Source organism: Pezoporus occidentalis, unplaced genomic scaffold (genome assembly GCF_034315485.1).
Source record: "Pezoporus occidentalis ecotype Australia unplaced genomic scaffold, CSIRO_AGI_Poc_V1 ctg211, whole genome shotgun sequence".
NCBI lineage: Eukaryota > Metazoa > Chordata > Aves > Psittaciformes > Psittacidae > Pezoporus > Pezoporus occidentalis.
Window position 1 is genome coordinate 1,482,863 of NW_026913976.1, and position 24,101 is coordinate 1,506,963.

General features: G+C 42.3%; 1 protein-coding gene across 5 annotated transcripts in view; it reads right to left on the reverse strand.

Annotated features, from left to right (window-relative positions):
• Nucleotides 1-480: 480 nt before the first annotated feature.
• CMSS1 (cms1 ribosomal small subunit homolog) overlaps nt 481-24,101 on the reverse strand; it is a 254,951-nt gene continuing 231,330 nt past the window's right edge. For all 5 annotated transcript variants that reach the window (XM_062619568.1, XM_062619565.1, XM_062619564.1 and 2 more), the window contains exons 3-10: nt 21,673-21,744; nt 18,937-19,066; nt 9,322-9,381; nt 8,532-8,634; nt 7,321-7,381; nt 6,389-6,476; nt 4,083-4,171; nt 481-751 (exon numbers count right to left, since the gene is read on the reverse strand). In XM_062619568.1, the coding sequence (XP_062475552.1) occupies nt 668-751; nt 4,083-4,171; nt 6,389-6,476; nt 7,321-7,381; nt 8,532-8,634; nt 9,322-9,381; nt 18,937-19,066; nt 21,673-21,744 (687 nt within the window). In that variant the 3' untranslated portion in view covers nt 481-667. The remainder of the gene's footprint in view (nt 752-4,082; nt 4,172-6,388; nt 6,477-7,320; nt 7,382-8,531; nt 8,635-9,321; nt 9,382-18,936; nt 19,067-21,672; nt 21,745-24,101) is intronic.

The following is a 24,101-nucleotide window of genomic DNA, read 5'->3' on the forward strand; positions in this document are numbered from 1 at the left end:
GAAAAAATCCATCTATTCCCTAATAGCCACAAAAGACAAAAGAATCACCCAGGGATCATCTCCTTTTAATTTAAATGGGCAAACAGAAGAATATTTTGTGCACACTTCAACAGTTTAACAAAATCTCAATATAATATACAGATAATTTATCATATAATAGAAAAACAGAGCATTTGTCCAGCTCTAGAACAGATATTTTTCACCTATCTTTTTGGCAAATTACTGAAATTCATACAACCTTTTCAAAGACCCTTGAAGGCAAGAACGAGATCAGCATTCTCATGAGAGATGTAAATGTCTCCTTTAGGACAACAAGGGGAGATAACAGAAAATTGAGCTGTATAAAGGCTTTCAGACCCAAGCGTGCTCATCTTCGACGTCTCTGAAGTGACATATAGTAGTAGTAAATCTAGCAGGTGAATGTGATTTAACTCTGATTTCAATATCACATTGTTCCTACAATAAAAATAATACTAAAACTACAAACAAAACTTCTTTTTTATTATTAAAAGAAAATTCAGAAAAAGTTGCAATGGGCATTCTTTCTGTATTGCTAGACCTCTGAAAAGTCAAAATTCCTGATTCCACCACCTGCTAATCACTTTCCAACTGCAGGCAAGATAACAGTAAAATGCAGCTGTGAATTATTTCCTTGTTGGTAAAATCATTAGAAGAGTCCCAGCTTCAGAGACCCCTCTCTGCACAGCTTTATAATACTCATCTCCAGTAGGTCAATTGTTTCTTTCTTTATCTGAAGAAAACAAAAATCAAAGAAAGCATCAAAAGTTACTGCTAATGCTTTAGTATTAGTATTTTTATAGTATAATATAGTATAATATAGTATATTTAGTATTAGTATAAAGTACCAGTATTTATTTACTCAGGCATATTACTGTAAGACTAGAAATTAAAGAAGAGGTTCCCATACAAGGTCCTGAGTTCTTGAATGTTTCCATTTTGTAAAATCTCTTAGCATTTGCTCTGCAACCCTAAAGTACAACTATGGCTTGTGAAGTCCCACCTAACATGGCTACAAAAAAGCTGCTGATAAAGCATGCCATAGCAAGAGGTCTGCTGCAAAATCCCTAAGTATTTTCCAGAGTATCAACCAGTACGAGGTAGTTCAAGGGCAGTATTACACCACAACAGCCACAACTGCATCTGTGTCTGACACGTATCAATGAAAAACAGCATGAAGGTCAGGTCTACATGCAAAGTACTTCGGTTTATAACATGGATATGGCCGTAGCTTACTGTTTACCTAAAGATAAAAGACAAGTGTATTCAAGAGTAAATATTGACTACATATTTCAGCAGGAACACAAGATTACCATCTTGGTTAGTACATAAATAGCTCCCTCTTCCCACTTACAAAGAACCTATTTGCATGTTTTCTCTAAGGATTACATCCTTCTGAGCCTCCACTTTGCACAGGAACAAGTGATGTGACAAAGCCTGAACAATTTCTATTCCACACTGGATGTGCTACATAAGGGTGAAAACAGTTGTCTTTCTATCCCAAGTCTGTTTCTGACAAACCTTTTTACTTCCATGAGGCCTGAAACTTTCTGTATTTTCAAACTTCCTCAAGTCTCAGTGTTTGTATTGTTTGCAGACAATACAATATTGTGTTGGGTTTTAAAAAAACCCTCCCTTTGAATTTACGAACAACTAATCCGAGGAGTTGAGACACCTCTGTATTGCCATCAACTTCTCCACACAAAGATTTCACAGCTGTATCCTTTGGTCAGATCAGAAAGTATACAATCAATTTCTATTTAAACCTTTATACATTAGTGTAACTCCAGTGTGCTAAGAGAGTCTGATAAACTCATTCATTCTCCCTGGTTTCTTTGTGAGCTTTTTCTTTATTATTTCCTTCTCTCTATTGTTTGGCATGAATGAAGTGGGAAATAGAAAGAGGGAGAAGAAAAATCCAACAGCATTAACTAATGACATGTTGAAGGAACTGAGGGAGCAGTGGATCAGGGCACCATTCATTATGTGGGTCTGATGGGATACAGGACTCCCATGTGGGAAGATTTATGTGTTTTTAAATTGATATATTTAGCAGAATATACAACTGTGTACACAATTCTCCACTGAACATCAGGTGAGTACAAAACCAGCAAGTAGAATGGACACATGCTTCCAGCTGTTCTTGCTTTCTGTGTAATTACAATGAAATTTAGCAATGCAACACCTTAGATATGCAAAGAATTATCAACAATTGATGTCTGCACTGAAAATAGCATGACTATGACTTATTTCTAATTTTAAGGGTACAATTTTGCCTCCACAATTAAAAATGGATGAAAGAAATGAATACATCAAATTGCCAATTCTCTAAATTACATTTTTGGCACTGCAATTCTTCTCTTCTTTGAGAAAACCTATGACTATTCATAGGATGTATTTAAAATTCTTATACAAGTAGAACAGTAAGATCCTCTGCTCACTAAGACTATTACATATTTCAAGTATGCAAGGTGGCAAAACATCTCATTGGTTATCTACTCTGTTAAGATGCCTTGTCTCCAAAACATTACTTGGGTATCTTTTATTGCTGAAATTCCTTATAAATAAATTTCAGGAATCTGCCTGATGTCTGCAGCAGGACAAATAGCTGCAAGACGCTCCACTTACATAGATCAAGATGTCAAAAACCTTTCTGTATATTGTGTTACCCGAGTCAAGTGCAAGTTTGAACACTCTTCTGTAATCACATATTCACTGTTCTGTAATTAAGCATAAATATCTATTCCTTCCTATGAAGGGGTAACACTCTTTCTTACCTGGTTTTAACATGAACCAAGCCATAACATTTTATGCTAAGAGAGCCTTAAGATTTTGCCTTAAAAAAAATCATCTGGAGTCCTATAATTTTTGTCCTATATTCATGCAAAAATGCTGTGATGCTGCCCACAGCAGCTGAAAGGGATAGCTAAGGTCTGCAACAGCCCAAAAGAAAATCTTAGCACCGTATCTTCAGGTTTTTGAGGTGGATCACCTACAGTCTACTGTATGTATATTTTCTTCAGTCAATTTAAAAAATCCATTCCACTGCAACCAGAACTTCTTGTACTGCTGTGCCTGTGAATTCATGTTCTCTGTTCTTTAAAAACTTACACGTAAATGCGAACACCATACAAAAAGCCTTTTATGTATTTACCACAAGAGGGAGCCTCCTAGCTGGTGTTTGTGCTACTTCACTTCTGCAATACATTTTGGGGTGCTTTATCTGAGATTATTAGAAATATGTATCTTTGCATATATGGCACTGTACAATACAGCACATTCAAATGCACAGACAAGCACAGAGAATGATTAATGACTGATGATTCGTTTCACTCATGAAGCAGATTAATGTCTATATTCAAAAAAATCTCCGTTCTCATCGGAGATTCTGCATGTCAGCCTGCTCCAAATATGCAAAAAAGCAGAAATGCTTTACAGGATATTGAGAGCTTTACAACAACAAGTGATGGAGGACTCTGCCTCCTTCATTCTCTCTGGGTAGATACCAGCTGATGTCCCACAGCATATGCTAAACATGCCTTGTCACAGCAATAAATGTGAAAGCTGGATTACAGAATTGAGAAGAAGGGGAATTATCTTAAAAGGAGTTTATCAGTGATGGATGGCTGTACATAGTTTGTACCCTACCTCTTACCAACCCCCACCCCATCACCAAAGGATAGCTATCTGTAGATCTACTCACAAGAAGTCACTTGCTCTCAGATGGAGATAAAAGCTTCTCCCAAGTTTTCTTTAGTTTTTTGAGAAACTTTTGCACAAAGTCCTCTTACTGAACTTTCTGAGAACAGGTAGAACAACCATCTAGCATAAACAGGAGAAACTGACAGCACAACTGTGGAAGTCACAGCTGAGACTTGTAACAAAGAAGGAAGAAAATCTTTCGAGAGTACAGATTTATCAGTCAAATGTTGAGTTCTTGGTGTTTCTAGACCACCACTGAGGTCAGTTTTAGAGAAAGCAAGCCTTACTGATCCAGATCTGGGCATTAGAATAAAAAGTAATGAATACACAGTATATAATATATACAGGTGCTTAGACAATACCTCAGGTATATCCATCATTCTCCTTAGTTTCTGATCTCTCCAGTTCCAATCCAGAATCATGTATTTTGTGGAGTCCAAGCACAGGCCATCTAAAACAGCAACATAAATTTTACTACTAAGATACTGTCCTGGGTTCAGCAGTAGCAGTCATTTTTTCTCCTTCTTAGTAGCTGGTGCAGTGCTGTGGGTTTGACTTTCAGCCTGGGAACAGCTGCTCAGTAATGTTTAGTCTGACCAAGGACTTTCTGAGTCTCATGCTCTGCCAGGGAGGAGGGGAAGCCAGGAGGAAGGAGAGACAGGACATCTGACCCAAACTAACCGAAGAGGTATTCCATACCACAGCATGTCGTTACCTGGAAGGGCTAGCTCACTGCTCGGTTGGGCTGGGTATTGGTCGGTGGGTGATGAGTGGTTGTATTCTCTCCCCTCGCTATTTTCCCTTACCATTATTGGTGGCAGCAGTAGTGATTTGTGTTATACCTTAGTTACCGGACTGTTCTTATCTCAACCTGTGGGAGGTACATTCTTTCAATTCTCCTCCCCATCCCTCTGGGAGCAGGGGGGGAGGGGGGGGGGAGTGAGAGAGAGACTGTGTGGTTCTGATTTAAGGCTGGGCTTAAACAACGACAGATACTATGATGTGTGCTTATCAAAATTACTTATGGCTTTTACATACTGTCTGTTTCCAAGGAAACTAATCTTTGAACACTTAAATACTACAATTGCTGGTTGGAAAACTAATGCACTGATACTGCAAACTCCCTTAACTGCATAATCCCATGCCTTTTTGGAAGATAAACACAGAAGCAGAACAACTACCGTTGCCAGGCTTGTCAAGAACTAACATTCTGTCAGAAAATAATTCCTCAAGCTTCTTCCTGATGAAACCTCAGGAATTGAATTTCCACAGCTGATGAGGAGCTGGTAAGTTACAAGGACCCTAGCCTGAAAAGTCCTGTTAATGGCAATTGACAATGCTTAGCAATTTAGAGGACTAGGTGCTATGTGAATGTGAGTCAGGTCAGTGGTGCTGCTGAACACTTCCTTTATTCTCCAAATAAATGGTGGAGAAAGAAGAAAACTGGCCCTCCAGCTGTTCTATTTTTCCCTGGTCTTCTGGTGATAGCCACAAATTTTTGTATCAGTTTTGACTATTCTCCATTCTCTAGTGAACTGGCACTCTACACTAAGGTATCAAAAAAGGAGTAGATCTTGAGATGAGATGATACGCCTTGTGTCCCTGCCACAAGCTGCCTCCACACAACACAGAATCATAGAACGATATGGGCTGGAAGAGACCTTAAAGATCATTTAGCTCTAACACCCCTGCCACGGGGGAACACCTTCCACTAGACCAGTTTGCTTGAAGCCCCATCCAACCTGGCCTTCAACGCTTTCCAGGGATGGGCATCAATAACCAGTTCCAAGGTCTTACCACCCTCATGGCAATGTGCTGATGTGCTGAGCAGTAATGATTTAATGTCGATAGAGGGCAGAGGAAGCAACAAAACTATGTTACTCCTGTGCCCTTTTGGAAAGAGCAATAGACTCCCAATCCACAGCCAGTCTGTGGCCTTATCATCTTGTCACTTTGTTGTTTGTTTTCTTAGTGTACATAATGTCTACTGAATAATTAAAAATACTCAAAATTTAGGAAAAAGAGATTTACATAGCATAATGAATTTCACTACAGGCAAATCAGAAATAAAATCAAATCATGAAGAAAATCTTTCGTTCACCCCTCACAAAAGTTTACACTGAGCTCAGAGTGACATATGATACAATGACTTCTGCCATTATTTCCTTTAGATTACTTGCAGTGTTTGGTTTCCTGAACTGTATCTTACACCATGGTTTTGTAATCACTTTGAAGTCAGCATAAATCAGTATTTCTGCCAAAAGAGGAAGTCCCCCACCTCTGTCTGCTCGTTACCTGATTTTGTGTGCACACTGGTTTTGTTTTAATTGGGATCAGTTCTAATTGGGATCAGTTCACTGAGCTGCCAAACAGACTCCTGAGCTAGCACAAGAATCAGGAAGCAGGAATAAATGGGCACTGACTAGGGAGGGGGGGAAGTATTAATTTCTCAGCTAATACTGATTTATGACAGCTTAAATTGATCATAAAATCAACTACTAAAATCTTGACCTCATTTTGACTGACATAGAAGTGGAGAAAGAGAAGAACTGTACAGTTTAATGCCCAAATTCATGTCAACCTCAGCACTTCAAAACCAATTTAAGTCTCACTTCTCATGAGTCCAAGTATAAGATACCTTCGGAGAAAACCCTCCTTGCTCTCCTACCTTGCTCCACTAGCGCTTTTACTCTCCCAGGAGTTCCAACCCCAATGTGGAACACGCCTTTCTCCAACATATTCAACTGTTCTTTAATCTAATTTGGAAAGAAAAAGACAAATCACAGTAAAGCCATGACTGTTTTAAAGTTTCTTCGCAAAGAGCTGGAAATAAATTCAAAATCTCACAGTATCTCCTTCCAGAACACCATCAAATATCAAACGCTATTCATCTTTCAAACTGTCAAACTGATATATCTGGGAGAAAGTTCAAGAAATCTAACAGCCAGCTGAGCATCACACTTCTCTAGAAGATCAGTAATTTTCAACTTCAAAAATCTGCTACTGCACCAGCTATTTTTGGAGGTTAGACCAATATGCTTCCTTCAACATCTAAACAAAGTATCTGGAAATATCTGGAAAACTGGTAAAGTTGAATTAGCTCTAAACTGTAAGATGAAGACACTGGAAAAGGGTGAATTAAAGCAAGTGACATTTGTGTGTTTGACAGCATTTATATCAAAGGCCAAATGTCCACTCATTACTTCCAACATCCGCACAATGTGTGCCCTCCAACAGGTACGGATATTGGGTATCCAGGCATCCAACGGCAGAATGCAAATGTGGCTGCTAGTACAGTTTGCTTCTACAAACCTATGTGTGAGAACCTTCTATTTAAACAGGCAAAAGCCATTTGAATGAGTACCTCACAAGAATGTGGAACATCTTTAAAACATTGCAAATGCATACGCATCTACATTCTGTATAGGATTGCACCAGAGATATGAGAGATGACATTTGACTAGATTTCTCAAATGGCAATCAGTGTTACTAAAGAACGCTATATGAAAGGCACTATTGCTAAACGCTTTACAAAGAAAATGATACAACACTAGTTAGTCATTTAGTTGTTCTATCAGAATTCCCTTGCAGCTCTCTTACCTTTATGTGCTTTGCAAACAACTTGAGAACTCTACAGTCTCCTTTAAATGCTGTCATTGACCTAGCAATAAAAATATGGAAAAAGGAAATGCAAGCATCAGGGCTAGGATTAAGACCACAGAGAGGGAAAGTAAAACTAACTGGCATTTCTCAGTGTGCTTGAGACACAGTCCCCCACTGACCCCTGCTTGTACTTTAAACACTACCTACATTCCCGTTTGCTACTTGATCAATAGTCATCAACAGCTGGACAAACACGATAGAAGGTATCAGTAGGGGGCAATATTGTTAAGATAGCTTTTCAGCTATTTAATAATTATGGCCTGTGCTTTCATAGCTAACTTAGTTCAAAACTGACTAATCCACAAATTCTAATTCAAAAATATCTCAGCTATTGAGATATAGGCATGAACGAACATGCATGTGTGTGCACAAAATGAAAGATCTGCCCATGGACCAATCGATGTTTTAGAGTCTTCCTGCAGCATGGCTGCTGCGGAAACCTAGGCTGCTACAGTCTTTACCGCAGAGATCGTTCCAATTCCAGTTAACCAAACCTCATTTGTCAGAGAACCTCACTTATTTTTCTGTCACTCGATTTTGGCACACAGTAGCAAACTCTATGTTCTGTATTAATCAAGCAGAACAGGACATAGTCAGTACTTAATGAATGCCATTTGAGACAGCTTTGTCTGCATGCTTCTTGCAGTGCACAAAATTTTAATTTTCTCCTGTTTATACACAAGGGGAAAGAAGAGGACAGGGCACACTGAAAATCATCTCTGCACAGAAGTTTTGCCAGGCTGAGAACCTGGAAGCATTCAGGCCAGATGCATGCATTGGCACTTGATGCCCTGGGATTACATGTGCTCATGGCCTTTGGTGCAGTCATGATTTCTAGTAGTGGGTCATGATGTTTTACGGCTTTACTCTGTCCCCAGATGTAACATGTTGCATGTTTCCCCCAAACCGTTTATAGCTTTTTTTTTTAAATAAAAATAGCGCTTCTATGCAACTGAAGTACTGCTACTTCAACCTAAAAACAAACACCAGGCTCCCACAGTTTAAAGAAGCAAGGCATATTGCATCAGTTCAAGTTAGTGAATTTGTTGGCTAGCAGAGGACAGTGGCCCAGTTTTGCCTTTATGTCTGTGGTTCCAAGACAAAACTTCTGACTGCCAAACTCAACATAACATTTGCTATCGACATACTTGATGAGTTCCAAGGAACGAAGGGCAGAACTGCAGATAACCAGCATCACCACTGACTTCTTCTCCGTGTGGCTTTTACGGAGTTTTGCCCACTTAGGACAGACTGCAATGAAAAAGCCCATGTACACATACACAGAAAGTATGACATGCCACAATTTTAAATTACAGGAGTACATGATGAATGGTAGCCAGCAGCAAGAACACACACGCTGACTCCTATGAGGTCTGGATCTCTGGCAACACTTGTACATTTAGTCATGGCTGAGAAACTGGAAAATAAAATGCCCAAAATAAATAAAATCCAGAAATATCACATAACAGAACAAATTAGATAAGCATTAAAAATCATAAGGTGACACTGTCTTTATTTGCCACATATGGCAACTTGTATCCAAGAAAATCAATTGAAAGGAAACATTTACCAGACCAGAAGTTCTATATAAATAAACAGAAGAATACAAATTCTCTTGGTTCATGTCAGCAGACAGCTGCAGGATTTTTACTGTAAGACAATACATACACCTATTTATGAAGCCATAATAAATTACTGCCAAGTAATCCCTAGCAATCAGAGGAAACTCTACAAAATTTTGATACAAAAAAAGTGACAGTAAAAAAGAGCCAGAAAAACAAGACCTGTCATGAAGAAAAGAAAAAAGCAAACCCTTAAAGTCATTAATACTTAATAATTAAAAATATTTGGAGGTACAGATGAAAAATTCAATAATATTGCATTAACAATACTTTCCATACAACTTTCATCTCACCCAGACCCAACATTTTAACTCACTTTCCTTCAGGTATGAAGAAAAACTGTGGGTAAGATCATTGGCTGGCAAAAAGCACGAATCTGAAAACATAAAGGAAAACATTGTTCTGTTGATGTATTTTTAACAGGAAAAGAAGCACATACTTTTATAGGATAACCACTAGTTATATTAATGAAATCACAAGTGTGTTGAAACCCATCATCAATTAAATTACCGTTTGTGAATCAAAGGTTAATCTACCTATGATGCAATAAATTTGCAGATCACCCAAACAATTCATAATGTGTAAATGCAAGAATCTGTCAATAATCTACCTGTCAATAACTTTGTTCCTCTTTCTGGCCTTTCATATTGTGATAATCTACCTAACTATGTTGACCCTAATCGTAACACCTACACTTCATTTTAATGCCTTCCTCTTCCTTTATTTCCGAATGACTGCCTATCTTTTAAGCTGGTCACTATGTGAACTAGTTATGTCTTACAAGCACTTTGTGGCAGACATTTAATTTTAAGCTTCACACAGAGGCAGTGGAGAAAGACAAGGTCCTAACATGTTCTTTGGAAGGTCCTTTCTCCAGTGTCTGTCTAGAAAATCTACATTCTTAAGAAGGGGATTAAAATTAAATTGTCTGAAAACTTGCGATTGTTGTCAAGGGTCTTTGCCTGATGGAAAAATATGCTCCCACAGAGCATTAACAATTCTGTCTTCAGGGACCCACGTATTTGTCATCATTCTGCATGAAGCACAGCACCTCATGGTGCCTGTCTATGGATGTCTGCTGACATATTTTAACTAAATTTTAAGGTTTCCCCAGTGCATGGTGCACTGTGCCAATGCTGGCAGCATCAATCCGTGATTTCCACTGGAATAGACAATGCGACAAACATTGGTTTGTAGTTTGTTGCTGATGCCTAGCTGAAGTCCTGCCTGTGCAGTTTCTTGAGCACAGCTGCTCTACATCACTGTATCTTCCATTTAACAGGTGTTGTCTTGCTAAAATTTTTATTTTTCATTGATCCCTTTTATTAAACTCAGAGATTGACATTTACTGGAACTTGAGTTCCAAAGGGAACGAATGTACAACTGAAGAATTAGCAGCTGACTTACTTGTAAAAATGTGTTTAAAAGATGCACTTGATGGTGGTGGCTTCTAATAGATCATTCCTAAAGGACATGAGCTTCAATCACTGACTTTTCACCAAGAGTCTAACAACACTTCAAATTAACAATTTCAAATGAGTTTCAGAAAGAAGGGAAAAAACACTACAGACTGCAGCAAGAGACCCCAGACTGCTGCGAGAGACCATGCTGTCTACAAACCTGACCTTTTGCACCATGTCAATTAACAAGAACACACAGCTCCAAGTAGTTGCTTGTTACTTGCTCAGTGCTTTGACATGAAGGACTTAACAGCTGTAGAAGTTTGCAGACTCCACAGCACTCTAAGCCTCCAACTCCCAGCATAAAAAGAAAGATTATCTCCATCCAGCTCAAGAGCTAATCCATATGGAAATGAGCTATTTCACTAGTCTGAAGGACTCTTTTAGTAAGAAAGAAACAAAAGTAATTTATTATTTGCTAAAAACCCTAAGGTCTAAAAGTACTTAAAACAAGCTTTTCAAAGCAATCTGTACGGGACTTCTCCTGGTTTTCTTGATTCAACAAGAAAGCTGAACTTGCCCTATAGAAAAAAAGAAGGGTCAACCTAGAATCACAGATGTTAAGGAGAATATTTACCTAGAAAGACAGGCTTAAATATTAAAACAGAGAAATCACTGCCAGGCTAGAAGGCTTCTACACTGGGCACAGGTCACTAAGAGTTCAAGTATCAGAGCTGTATGTATGTAGGTTAGTTAGCAGGCTATTTGAGTACTACTATGTCCTGGGTTCAGCAGTAGCAGTCATGTTTCTCCTTCGTGGTAGCTGGTGCAGTGCTGTGTTTTGACTTCCAGCCTGGGAACAGTGCTGGTGACACCGATGTTTTCGGTTGTTGCTAAGTGATGTTTACCCTGACCAAGGACTTTGTGAGGCTCATGCTATGCCAGGGAGGAGGGGAAGCCGGGAGGAAGCAGAGACGGGGTGCCTGACCCAGGCTAGCCAAGGAGGTATTCCATACCACAGCACATCATGCCCAGGGTGGGGGGTAACTGGGAGTTACCTGGAAGGACACGGGCTTCTGGGTGGGCCTGGTTTCTTGGCCGGTGGTATCGTATTCTCTTCCCTTGTTATTTTCTCTTATCATTGTTGTCGTTGGTAGCAGCAGTGGTGATTTGTGTACATTGGTTGCTGGGCTGTTCTTGTCTCAACCCGTGGGAGTTGCACTCTTTCGATCCTCCTCCCCGTTCCTCCGGGAGCAGGGAAGGGGAGAGCCCTGGTGGGGGGGGCCTCAATTGTTGTCAGCCCAGCACCACTCACTGGGAGTGAGTGAACAAGTTGCCTGACTGGGTTTAAACCACGACAGTTCTTTTTGGCACCCAACGTGGGGCTCGAGGGGTTGAGATAACGACAGATCTGGCCGGATTAATAGCCACTCGTCACAATGCTGATTTATTGGCTCTCAAGGTTGTTCCTCTTGATCTTACAGTTTCAGTATATTCTACCTTACTTCCATCTGATATTTGCTGTATTAGTGTTTTTCAAGTGTGGGGCTTGGGCTAAGGTTTTTGTCCCATTGTACTTTATGGTAATGACTTGTAATACAATAGAATCATTGATCATGAAACTGATCTGGCTTATGTTCCCAGTGTGGTAACCACCTTTATACTTTGGGAGGTATATAACAGAAGTGCTTAGCAATTACACATCTTTTTTCTCCTTCTCAGGTGGTCAACCTGTGAAGGAGACATCCTTTTACCCTCCCAGTCGCCCCCCCAGACCATTTACATTTGAGAGTTTTGAAATTTTTGAATGGCCTTTTAATGCTGTTGAGACTTGTTTGCTGATCATGATGGGAATCACCATGCTAGCACGCATACAGAGTGTGTTTTGCCCACAACTGATTTCAAGAGTTAAGCAGAGTCAGGTTTGGGTCTTGTCTGGGGTCAAACGATGATACAGGAGGACCAAGAGATTTTCCCTGAGGCTGGACAGTCATGAGTGGCAGGGTGTGTGGGATAGTATGGGCAAGTATCTAGGTCAGTGGGCCCCTCCAGTACTTTGGAATTTCACTACCGAACAACTGCAAAATCCAGAAGAATTAGTAAAACACTTAAATGAGGTGTGTGGTCATTCTGGCCATACCAGAGACGGACAAATCATGGCAACGTGCTGGGGCTTGGCCTATGCTTACAGGGCCTTGTTCAACACTATCCAGCACCTTCAAAAGGAAAAGAATGTCGGTGGATCTGAGGGCAAAGCAACAGTCAGCGCAGCTACTCCAGCCCCAAGCACAGCAGCCTCACCACCCCCAGCGACAAGTACAGTCGCTACTCAAACTTTGGCTGCAGTGAACAGCGCAGCTACCCCAGTGGCAAGTACAGCAGCTGCTCAAACTTCGACTGCAACAGACAGCGTGGTTACCCCAGCTCCAAGCAGAGAAGCTACACCACCCCCAGCAACAAGCACAGTCGCTACTCAAACCACAGTGATAATTACTGCAGCCAAACCAGAGGACCAATTCCTACCAATATCGGTTGCCCCTGTACGCAAGAGAAAAAGCAAAAAAGAGGCAAGAAGGGTGAAGCAAGGTGAAGAAATGGTGTATTCACCACCCGGTCTAGCATCTGATCAGGAGTCATCATCACATGACGAAGAAGAAGAGGTGACTTCTCGACCTCGGACCTCAACCGAGCTACGGAATATGCGAAAAGATTTTACCCGTCAACCAGGGGAGCACATCATCACCCGATTGCCCCGATGCTGGGACAATGGGGCCAATGGTCACGAACTAGAAGGTACAGAAGCCAAGCAGCTGGGATCACTTGCTAGAGAAGGGGGAATTGACAAGGCAGTTGCAAAAAGAAAAAGTCCCTCAGCCTTTGGAGGAGGCTCTTGGCAGCTGTGAAAGAAAGGTTTCCGTACAAGGACGATGTTATGAGTCATTCAGCCAAGTGGACTACTACAGACAAAGGCATCCAGTCTCTGAGGGAATCAGCCATCGTAGAGATGATCTGTCACATCAAGCCGAATAACGGGGATACACCCATAGATCCAGATGAAGTTGAATGTACACGACCCATGTGGCAAAAACTTACACGGAATGCACCGTCATCATATGCCCATTCATTGGCAACGGTAACCTGGAATGACATAGTACCACTAACAGTGGATGAAATGGTTCATAAACTCCGAGAGTTCGAAGACAATCTCACCCCTTCCATCATCTCAGCTGTGGAAAAACTGTCCCAGGACCTCAAACAATTGGGGGACGATCTATCTGATTTATCCAGCTCCTCATGTGTACCAACACACATCTCGGCTATTAACAAAAGGCGTCCTATTGTTCGAGAGAGGAGATACAGGAGGTATATGCCACGGGCCACCCTATGGTTTTACTTGTGGGATCACGGAGAAGACATGACAAAGTGGGATGGAAAACCTACTTCAGCTTTGGAGGAACGGGTGAGTGAACTGAAGAGGGGAGCAAGGGCCAAGACTGATTGTCCCATGAGAGCTACGGCTTCAGCCTCTGGTGAGCAGTTTCCCAGATGGAGTGCAAGAGCTGATTTTACTCCAGCTCCTGTGATAACGAAGAATAATCCCTTTCAACACGAGTTAAGTGTCCAACGCTGTGATGACCCTTAGAGGGGCCCTGCCTCCAGCCAGGTGGAGGTAGGGGACAGTTGGATTTACTGGACTGTGTGGATCAGATGGCCTGGCACATCAATCCCACAGAAGTATAAGGCTCTAGTAGATACCGGTGCACAGTGTACCCTGATGCCATCAAGCTGTCAAGGGGTGGAACCCATCTATATTTCTGGAGTGACAGGAGGATCCCAAGGGTTGACTGTGCTGGAGGCTGAAATCAGCCTGACTGGGAGGGAATGGCAAAAGCACCCTATTGTGACTGGTCCAAAGGCTCCATGCATCCTCTGCATAGACTACCTCAAGAGAGGGTACTTCAAAGACCCAAAAGGGTACCGGTGGGCTTTTGGTATTGCTGCTGTGGAGACTGAGGAAATTGAGCAGCTGTCCACCTTGCCTGGTCTCTCAGAGGATCCTTCTGTTGTGGGGTTGCTGAAAGTCGAAGAACAACAAGTGCCAATTGCGACCACAACAGTGCACCGGCGGCAATATCGCACCAACCGAGACTCCCTGATTCCCATCCATCAGCTGATCCGTAGACTGGAGAGTCAGGGAGTGATCAGCAGGACCCGCTCGCCCTTTAATAGCCCCATATGGCCTGTGCGAAAGTCTAATGGAGAGTGGAGACTAACAGTAGACTATCATGGCCTGAATGAAGTCACACCACCATTGAGTGCTGCCGTACCGGACATGCTAGAACTTCAGTATGAACTAGAGTCAAAGGCAGCCAAGTGGTATGCCACGATTGATACTGCCAATGCATTTTTCTAAATTCCTTTGGCAGCAGAGTGCAGGCCACAGTTTGCTTTTACTTGGAGGGGTGTCCACTTGGAACCGACTGCCCCAGGGGTGGAAACACAGCCCTACCATTTGCTATGGACTGATCCAGACTGCACTGGAACAGGGGCAAGCTCCAGAACACCTGCAATACATTGATGACATTATTGTGGGGGGCGATACAGCAGAAGAAGTCTTTGAGAAAGGGAGGAAAATAATCCAAATCCTGCTGAAAGCCGGTTTTGCCATAAAACGGAGTAAGGTCAAGGGACCTGCACAGGAGATTCAATTTTGGGGAATAAAATGGCAAGATGGGTATCGCCAGATCCCCACAGATGTGATCAACAAGATAACAGCAATGTCTCCACCAACTAATAAGAAAGAAACGCAAGCTTTCTTGGGTGCTGTGGGGTTCTGGAGAATGCACATCCCAAATTACAGTTCGATTGTAAGCCCTCTCTATCATGTGACCCGGAAGAAGAATGATTTTAAATGGGGCCCTGAGCAACAACAAGCCTTTAAGCAAATTAAATGTGAGATAGTTCACGCAGCAGCCCTTGGACCTGTCCGGACCGGGCCAGATGTACTGTACACCAGGAGGATGGTCCTACCTGGAGCCTCTGGCAGAAAGCTCCAGGGGAGACTCAAGGTCGACCCCTCGGCTTTTGGAGTGGGGGATACAAAGGATCTGAGGCCAGCCATACCCCAGCTGAGAAAGAGATACTGGCAGCCTATGAAGGGGTTCAAGCTGCTTCGGAAGTGACTGGCACTGAAGCACAGCTCCTTCTGGCACCCCGGCTGCCCGTGCTGGGCTGGATGTTCAAAGGCAGGGTCTCCTCTACACATCATGCAACTGATGCTACATGGAGTAAATGGGCTGCACTAATTACACAACAAACTCGAATAGGAAATCTCAGTTGTCTGGGCATTCTAGAAGTCATCATGGACTGGCCAGAGGGCAAAGATTTCGGAATGTCACCAAAGGAGGAGGCGGTGCATGCTGAAGAGGCCCCACCATATAATAAACTGTCAGAAAGTGAAAAGCAGTATGCCTTGTTTACTGATGGGTCCTGCCATACTGTGGGAAAGCATCGGAGATGGAAGGCAGCTGTATGGAGTCCTGGACGACAAGTTGCAGAAACTGCTGAAGGAGAGGGTGAATCAAGTCAGTTTGCCGAGGTGAAAGCCATCCAGCTGGCCCTGGACATTGCTGAACGAGAAAAGTGGCCAGTACTTTATCTCTATACTGACTCACGGATGGTGGCAAATGCCCTGTGGGGGTGGTTGAAGCAATGGAAGCAGAGCAACTGGCAACGCAGAGGTAAACCCACCTGGGCTGCTGCACTGTGGAAAGATATTGCTGCCCGGGTGCAGAACCTGGTGGTGAAGGTATGTCATGTAGATGCCCATGTACCCAAGAGTCGGGCCATTGAGGAACACCAGAGCAACCAACAAGTGGATAAAGCAGCTAAGATTGAAGTGGCTCAGACGGACTTAGATTGGCAACATAAAGGTGAATTATTTTTGGCCTGGTGGGCCCATGACACTTCAGGCCATCAGGGCAGAGATGCAACATATAGATGGGCCCGTGACCGAGGGGTGGACTTCACAATGGACACTATTGCCCAGGTTATTCATGAGTGTGAAACATGTGCTGCAATTAAACAAGCCAAGCGGTTAAAGCCTCTTTGGTATGGAAGACAATGGTTGAAGTATAAACATGTGGAGGCCTGGCAGATTGACTATATCACACTGCCACCAACCCGCCAAGGCAAGCGCCATGTGCTTACCATGGTGGAAGCAACCACCAGGTGGCTGGAAACATACGCCGTGCCCCATGCCACTGCCCGGAACACCATCCTGGGCCTTGAGAAACAGATTTTGTGGCGACACGGCACCCCAGAGAGAATTGAGTCAGACAATGGGACTCATTTCCGGAATAACCTTATAGATATTTGGGCCAAAGAGCATGGCATTGAGTGGGTATATCACATCCCCTACCATGCACCAGCCTCTGGGAAAATCGAACGGTACAATGGGCTGTTAAAAACTACACTGAGAGCAATGGGTGGGGGAACTTTCAAGCACTGGGATACACACTTACCAAAGGCCACCTGGTTGGTCAACACCAGAGGATCTGCCAACAGGGCTGGCCCAGCCCAGTCAGAACTTTTACATATTGTAGAGGGGGACAAAGTTCCCATGGTGCATATGAAGAATTTGCTGGGGAAGACAGTCTGGGTTATTCGTGCTTCAGGTAAAGGCAAACCCACTCGTGGGATTGCTTGTGCTCAGGGACCTGGATATACTTGGTGGGTAATGCGGGAAGATGGGGAAGCCCGATGTATACCTCAAGGGGATTTGATTTTAGGGGAAAACAGCCAGTGAACTCAATTGTATGCTGTTGCCTGCTGAGTAATACTTTTATAGCCAATCAGCTAGATGTCTCCAGGTCACCAGCGACTAGCCCTGACTTCCCTCCAACCATCAACCCAACAGAGAATGAACTTTGATAGAACCGGATGAGTTCCACAGTAAAGGAACGACCAGCATCAGCAGGCAACGATCCAATACTGCACACAGCCTTTCCTGCCCTGAAAGATTGTTACAAGAGATGGAACCTGACATCATGGACTGAATGGACTCGGCAGCATTATAGGGATTGGTCCATGCACTAAGAAAATGATCTCTTTCTCTTGGTCTGTGTGTATATGGATGTATATATGTGGGAGAGCGATGGTGTATTGAAAATGTGGGATCTGAGCACAACGTGAATGGTATGGAATAAGGGGTGGATAATGTCCTGGGTTCAGCAGTAGCAGTCATGTTTCCCCTTCTTGGTAGCTGGTGCAGTGCTGTGTTTTGACTTCCAGCCTGGGAACAGTGCTGGTGACACCGATGTTTTCGGTTGTTGCTAAGTGATGTTTACCCTGACCAAGGACTTTGTGAGGCTCATGCTCTGCCAGGGAGGAGGGGAAGCCATGAGGAAGCAGAGACGGGGCGCCTGACCCAGGCTAGCCAGGGAGGTATTCCATACCACAGCACGTCATGCCCGGGGTGGGGGTTAACTGGGAGTTATCTGGAAGGACACGGGCTTCCTGGTGGGCCTGGTTTCTTGGCCGGTGGTATCGTATTCTCTTCCCTTGTTATTTTCCCTTATCATTGTCGTAGTTGGTAGTAGCGGTGGTGATTTGTGTTGTACATTGGTTGCTGGACTGTTCTTGTCTCAGCCCGTGGGAGTTGCACTCTTTTGATCCTCCTCCCTGTTCTTCTGGGAGCAGAGAAGGGGAAAGCCCCGGGGGGGGGGGGCTCGATTGTTGTCAGCTCGGCACCACTCACTGGGAGTGAGTGAACAAGTTGCCTGGCTGGGTTTAAACCACAACATACTAGCAAATAATGGACAGTGCCCGTCAAATGACAGTGCCTCCTCGTCTACAGTATAAGCAGAAAAGAAGTTCATTGTTACCTTCATCTCTAATGCAACCTCCAACTGACAGAAGCTAACCCTGCTCTACCCTGCTTTGCCTTTTCTATCACAGGGTTTTAACTGAAGACAAAATACAGGAAACCAAAAAGGGTCCTCGTCATGGTTAAAACTTGGCCACTTTACACTTGGACGAAAACCATCATCTCATTTCATGCCACTCCTTGAAAAACTATTACATTCAACATCTCAGTGATTCTACGAGCTCAACCACATCAGAATGATGTCTCATTACTTCTTTGTCTACTCCTATTGTCAGTCCTCCTGCTGCGCACCTGGATCAACTGTGATAAACTCAGAAATAAAATACATTTTCAGTCTCTCAGCATCTTGGAAGTTATTATTAGGAATCATATAATTCCTATCAGAAAACTGAGCTCCTGAAATACTTTGCAATAAAAGGACACATTTAAACAATGTTCCTTTTCATTTCCGTAACTCCAAGAAACCTTATTTATTCTAAAGAAACTAACATCTCTACTTCAATATCAAATTAATGTACTGTATAAGAATGTATTTCCACAAAAAGTACAACTCAAGATCTGTTCCCCAAATCCTCTTCCTTCTGCAGAAAAAGAACTCAACGCTATCATGAAAAAACAGTATTTATCTATTAAATATAGTTACCTGAGAGCTTTAATTCCTCCATTTCAATCACTGAACGGTTTTCACCAAAATGCTGGCTAAGCAGATTTTGTAGATCTGCAGGAACACCAGGTTTTGGAGCGGATTTTTCCAAAATATCAGAAATTTTCTTCTATAAAAAACAAATAAAATGGGTAAGTATGGCACTTCTATAATTTCTGCTCTTTGGCTAACACCACTGTAAATAAATGTTACTTGATAGCTTTATACAGTTATTTTGGTTTAATTACAGCTTAATTAGAAAAACACCTTACAATGGGACAAGATTCCTGTAGTTGTGAGAATGCAGACTTCCGATGCAAGTTCAGGTACTTTGATGAGATCGACCTTGAGCCTGAAGACAAAACTCTTGTGCACTCAATGAACTGAAAGCTGCTTTGTGAGTTTTGTTATTTTTACACTTAACTCTCAGTTGGAAAATTCAGGGGGTTTTCATAAGCTATTATTTTTAAAGCATAACAACAGGCATCATGTGGTTATATGTGTCTTGGTTACATTTTGATTAAAACAAGGTAACTACCTATCTATTTTGGAAGGAAAGATGGATGGCTGTATTCACAGAATACAAAAAAAATAGCAATGAAAATGAGTTAAAGAGCTCACGAAACCAGAAGTCAACTAGAAATTGTTCAGCACCTGCTCTGTTCTTCCAAATGTGTATCTTGTGAACCAAACTAGTAACTTTTAGAGCCTCAACATGAGTTCGTAACGATTGTGTCTATACCTTAGGAATGTAAACAAATACCTGGGTCTGAATTTTAACTTAAGTGGAAGTGTTGCTGTATTTTTCCCTATAATTAAATGGATCACTGGAGTAGAATAGCCGTGGCTTCCTGTTGTCTGAATGATCTGCCAACATTTAAGAAAACAGTAGGTTTTAAAGGATTGCCTGGAGACAACGGCAAGAATGTGAAGCCTCTCGTTCTCACTGAGAAGAGATTCCTTTGGGAAAGGCCACAGTAAGGTTTCTCAGCTGTGTAAGCTAAACTGAACTTGCCTCATGAGGATGCATGGCAGTACAAGCTTAGAAGCGAAAAGGAGCACGAGAGCATGGCTGGGATGGGGCAAAAGGGCACAAATCTAGGAGGCAAAGTGAGATTTCACGGACAAATGAGGTGGGACTAGAAGCATTTTTGGCAGCTTTGGAGGGATGGTAGGCACCTTCAGGGCAAATTCAGCAGTTTAAGGTCCAGGGCAGCAAAGATAAATGGAAATTTTGACGAGAGCTACAGGAGGAATTTCAACAGAGGGGATAGATCTTCCATCCCTCTTTCCCTCACTCCACCCCAGCACCCACTCCCTCTTTCTCTTCCATTCCTCAGCACTCTGTCTCTCCATCTTGCCCAATACACCTATAATGGCAGCATAAGAGGCAGAAAGCTAAAGAGGGAAGGGCCATATGGGGGTTGCTGAAGACACTCCACACCACAGCAAAGGCTGCCTCTCCCAGCTGTCTGCCTCTTTGGCTACTGCCCATTTTAACTCTTGCTTAAAGTCAATTGTGTGCTTGCAAAGCCCCAGATGAATCTTTGACAGCAAAACAGAACTATCAGGCTCATTTTACTTGGTAATTCAGCATAAGGTGCTATTCCACAGGACCACTATGTCATTTGTTAGGTCCCTTTGTTCCTTCAGGAAAATGATGGCACCCTGGAGGGGAGAAGCCTGATACTTAGGGAATTCCCTAAGAGCAAGAGCAAGGACACCTGAGCAAACTTTATTCCTTCAAGGAGGATGGGGAAATGAGGAAATGTTTCTCATGCAGGATGTTTTATTATTTTTCTTGCAATTCATTCCAGATGCTTAAAAGCAAAGTGTTGATTTCCCCCCCCCTCCTTTTCCTTACTTTGAGAGAATACTTTGTTTGGAACCCATAGATCAACCTGATAAATACTTCCTGATGGATTTTTGACAAGCTGTGTATGTCAACTTAGTGGCCTAGCCCCACTGAAACCAAAGGTGTAACTAAGCGCCTATTGTTTGCCTGAGAATAGGGTGTTTTTGTGAGGTCTGGTTCACCAATCTCGGGATGCTTTTGTTCTTGCAGCAGTAGAACAAGTACTGCAGTCACTTCTGCCAGAGCTGCATTTAAAAGAAAATCCCACTCTTCCCTCTTCCCATTTCCTAGATGATTGAGAGGCCTGACATAACATAAAAAGGCCACTTCTCAGCCTTGTGAAGGAGCCAACTATTTACAGTTTGCCCTGAAGGACAATTAACTTTCTGGTACTATATAATTTCCATCTAGACTGCAGAGTATGTTTGTTGTTGAGGATGAGGATTAAACATGGCCAGAGGGACAATGCAGGGTATTTATTTATACAGTTACACTACGAGGAGAAGAGCAAACAAGAACAGTTCTTGGCTTAAAAGATAAAATAGCAGTTCGAGCTTGACACACTTCTGGAATGGGGCAGATTCTGCAGTAACTGAAATTCCACCTATCTTTGATGCAGTTACATTTTCCCAGTACGCAATACATGCAAGAGTGGTGTAGACATATACAACCCTTGTGCAGAGTACAGACACATTGCTCCAGGTCAGGTTGGGAAGTGGTATTTTGAATGAAGTCAAAAAAGTAGGAATTTGTGTCTAAAAGAGGCTCCAACATCGTGACCATGTTACTTCTCATCATCACAAGGTTGTCCCAGTTCTGAATCTTGCAATAGCACATACACCCACTGCCCAGTTCCCAAACACTCTCTAGGACATTCGTACCTTCTTTCTCTTCTTTGCCTTTACAGGAGTCTCTTGTTTTTCTTCTGGCTGACTTAGAAAACACTCTGCGGGCTGCAAAGCACATATTAAAAAAAAAAAGATTCAACATCAGATATCTGATCACTGGGGGGGTGGGAAGAAAAGGTCACCAAAGGGAGCTAAGAGGGGGTAGAGAAAGTAAAATGCTGGTTAGAGAAATAAAAACAAAACCAAGCTTCCCCACTTACAGAAGGGATCACATCCTTAGAGTTACATGTATCCAGAGTAACTTTGGAATAGAGATCTATGTTGTAAGCAAGAGTAGAATAAAAGAACAGAAAGTTGAAACATGTAAGTTGTAGCCACAATTCCATAAAATGGTGAAAAGCAGGTTTTGATACATCTAAAAAAAAATCAAGAGGAAAATATGAACAAAAGATTTCACAAACTTTGTATTTTTAACCTCTATTATTGTGTGTGATTGTCTAAACTTTGCCAATAGTGCTCTACAATAGCTGGGTCTAAGGTGATCATCCAGACAGTGAAAGATGGCAGGAAAGTGGGCAAGAATAATTGGAAACAATCATACTCTGGATTTCCTTTTACATTTGTAATATAAAATTTAGGAAAACATGTTTTGAGTTTGTTCTACCCCATTCTTGCTTTGTCTCCCCATAGCAGGCAGGGTCAAATACACACAAGCAAAATACATGGTGCATTTCAGAACAATCTTCATCCAACATGTGTTGCTACCATTAACCCTCTTTTGTGCCTGAGTGAGCAGGTTGAATTGGTCCATTTGTACCAGAGTCCCTGTTCACATAAGCTAGGTTTAGGATTTGTCCTTAGATACCTAAAATGGTCCAAAACAGAGGAAGTGAGGCATAGGCTTTCCTTGTTTTGAGCATAGTGATTCCTTTTTTCTTTTGCCTTCTTAGGGACTTTTGCTTCATGGAAATGCAAATTAATCTACATAGAAGGGTTTTAGAGCTTAATATGTGACTTGATGAAGAGCAATGGGAAAACAGGCTAAGCTGCAGGAAAACCTCCTTAATATTAGGATGCATTTGGCTGGAAAAATCTGCTCTGGTGAGAAACTGTGGAGAAGTCTCATCACATGGAGCGCAAAAAGCTCAGGAACAGCAAATCCAGTGCTGCTCCCTGGGGAAAGCCCGGAAGAAAAGTATGAGCAGAAAAGGGAGCCCAGCTGAAAGCCAGAGAAGCTGCTCCTTTGTTCCCTTGTGAGGGCAGTTTCAACATGACAAAAGACAAGTTAACAGAAGTTCAGACTATATGAGCCTTTCTGAGTCCTCCTTGCACTCCCCTCCCCTTAACAGGAGGACACTTCATGACAACTAGTACTATATGACCCTACCCAGCACTTTGTGGCTTTCCAAGCCCACTCTCACATCCTTGTCAGAAACATTTTGTGGAGTTTAATTGTTCACATTAAGCCTACATTTCCCTTTTACTCTCCACTCCTCTGGCTAATTTAGCTATAAAAACCAGGATACTATCATGCTTAAAACAAATGACCTATTGCTTGCTTCTGCTTTCTGTGCCATGATGCAACCACAGCCAGTGCACTGGTAAAGGCAGCAATACTCTACAGACGTGGCCATGAAACTGGTTGAGATTTGAAATGGTACTTGGGAATGACCAGAGACAATTTGGTTGAGGACTGGCTACAGCCAGCAAAGCACTCTATAACTAGAGCTGGATCAATACCTACCCATGAGAAGTGATAGGGACCGTATCTTGCCTCAACATGATACACGTGTCCCTGTGATTTTCTCGGGTATAAACAGATATTGTCTTCACCAGAAATCAAGGGAACTACTGCAAGTAGAAACTCACTTCAACTAATAGTTGTGGCAAGGTTAAAATAAGCTTTTGGGGTTTATTTTTCCTTTCTTTCTTTTTTAATAATCTCTCTCCTGACTCTGATTCAAGTGCTTTTAAAACACCACCATGCATTTTTTCATTCCTATCCCTAAAATTAGCACTCCCACACATTGAGACTGAAACAGAGGTACTCTCTGCTTTCAATTCCTGCTCTACCCTTACACATGCCAGCTGTCCATAGATAATCAAAGACCGCTTGCCAGGTGTTTTAATCATAAATTCCATGTTCAACACACTTTATTTGGAGAACAAGCCTTTGGATCGATTTAGTCAAGGGATATTAACTAGCAATCAAAAAGGCAGAAAGGGGCCAACCTGAATGTCTTTCCTCCAGTAAAGGATGATGTTCCTCTACCCTAGAAAGTGCTACTGCTCTTTCAGCATATTGAAAAATGTTATGCATTCACTTCAGGCCCATTTCTCCTTCCATATATATAGTGAATTCTTTTACATAAATATGCAGAACACTCCCAACAGGTAGCTGCGTAAGAAAAGAATAAAACTGTGGCACAGAGCTGAAAAATACTCTCCAATAGAAACCAAAT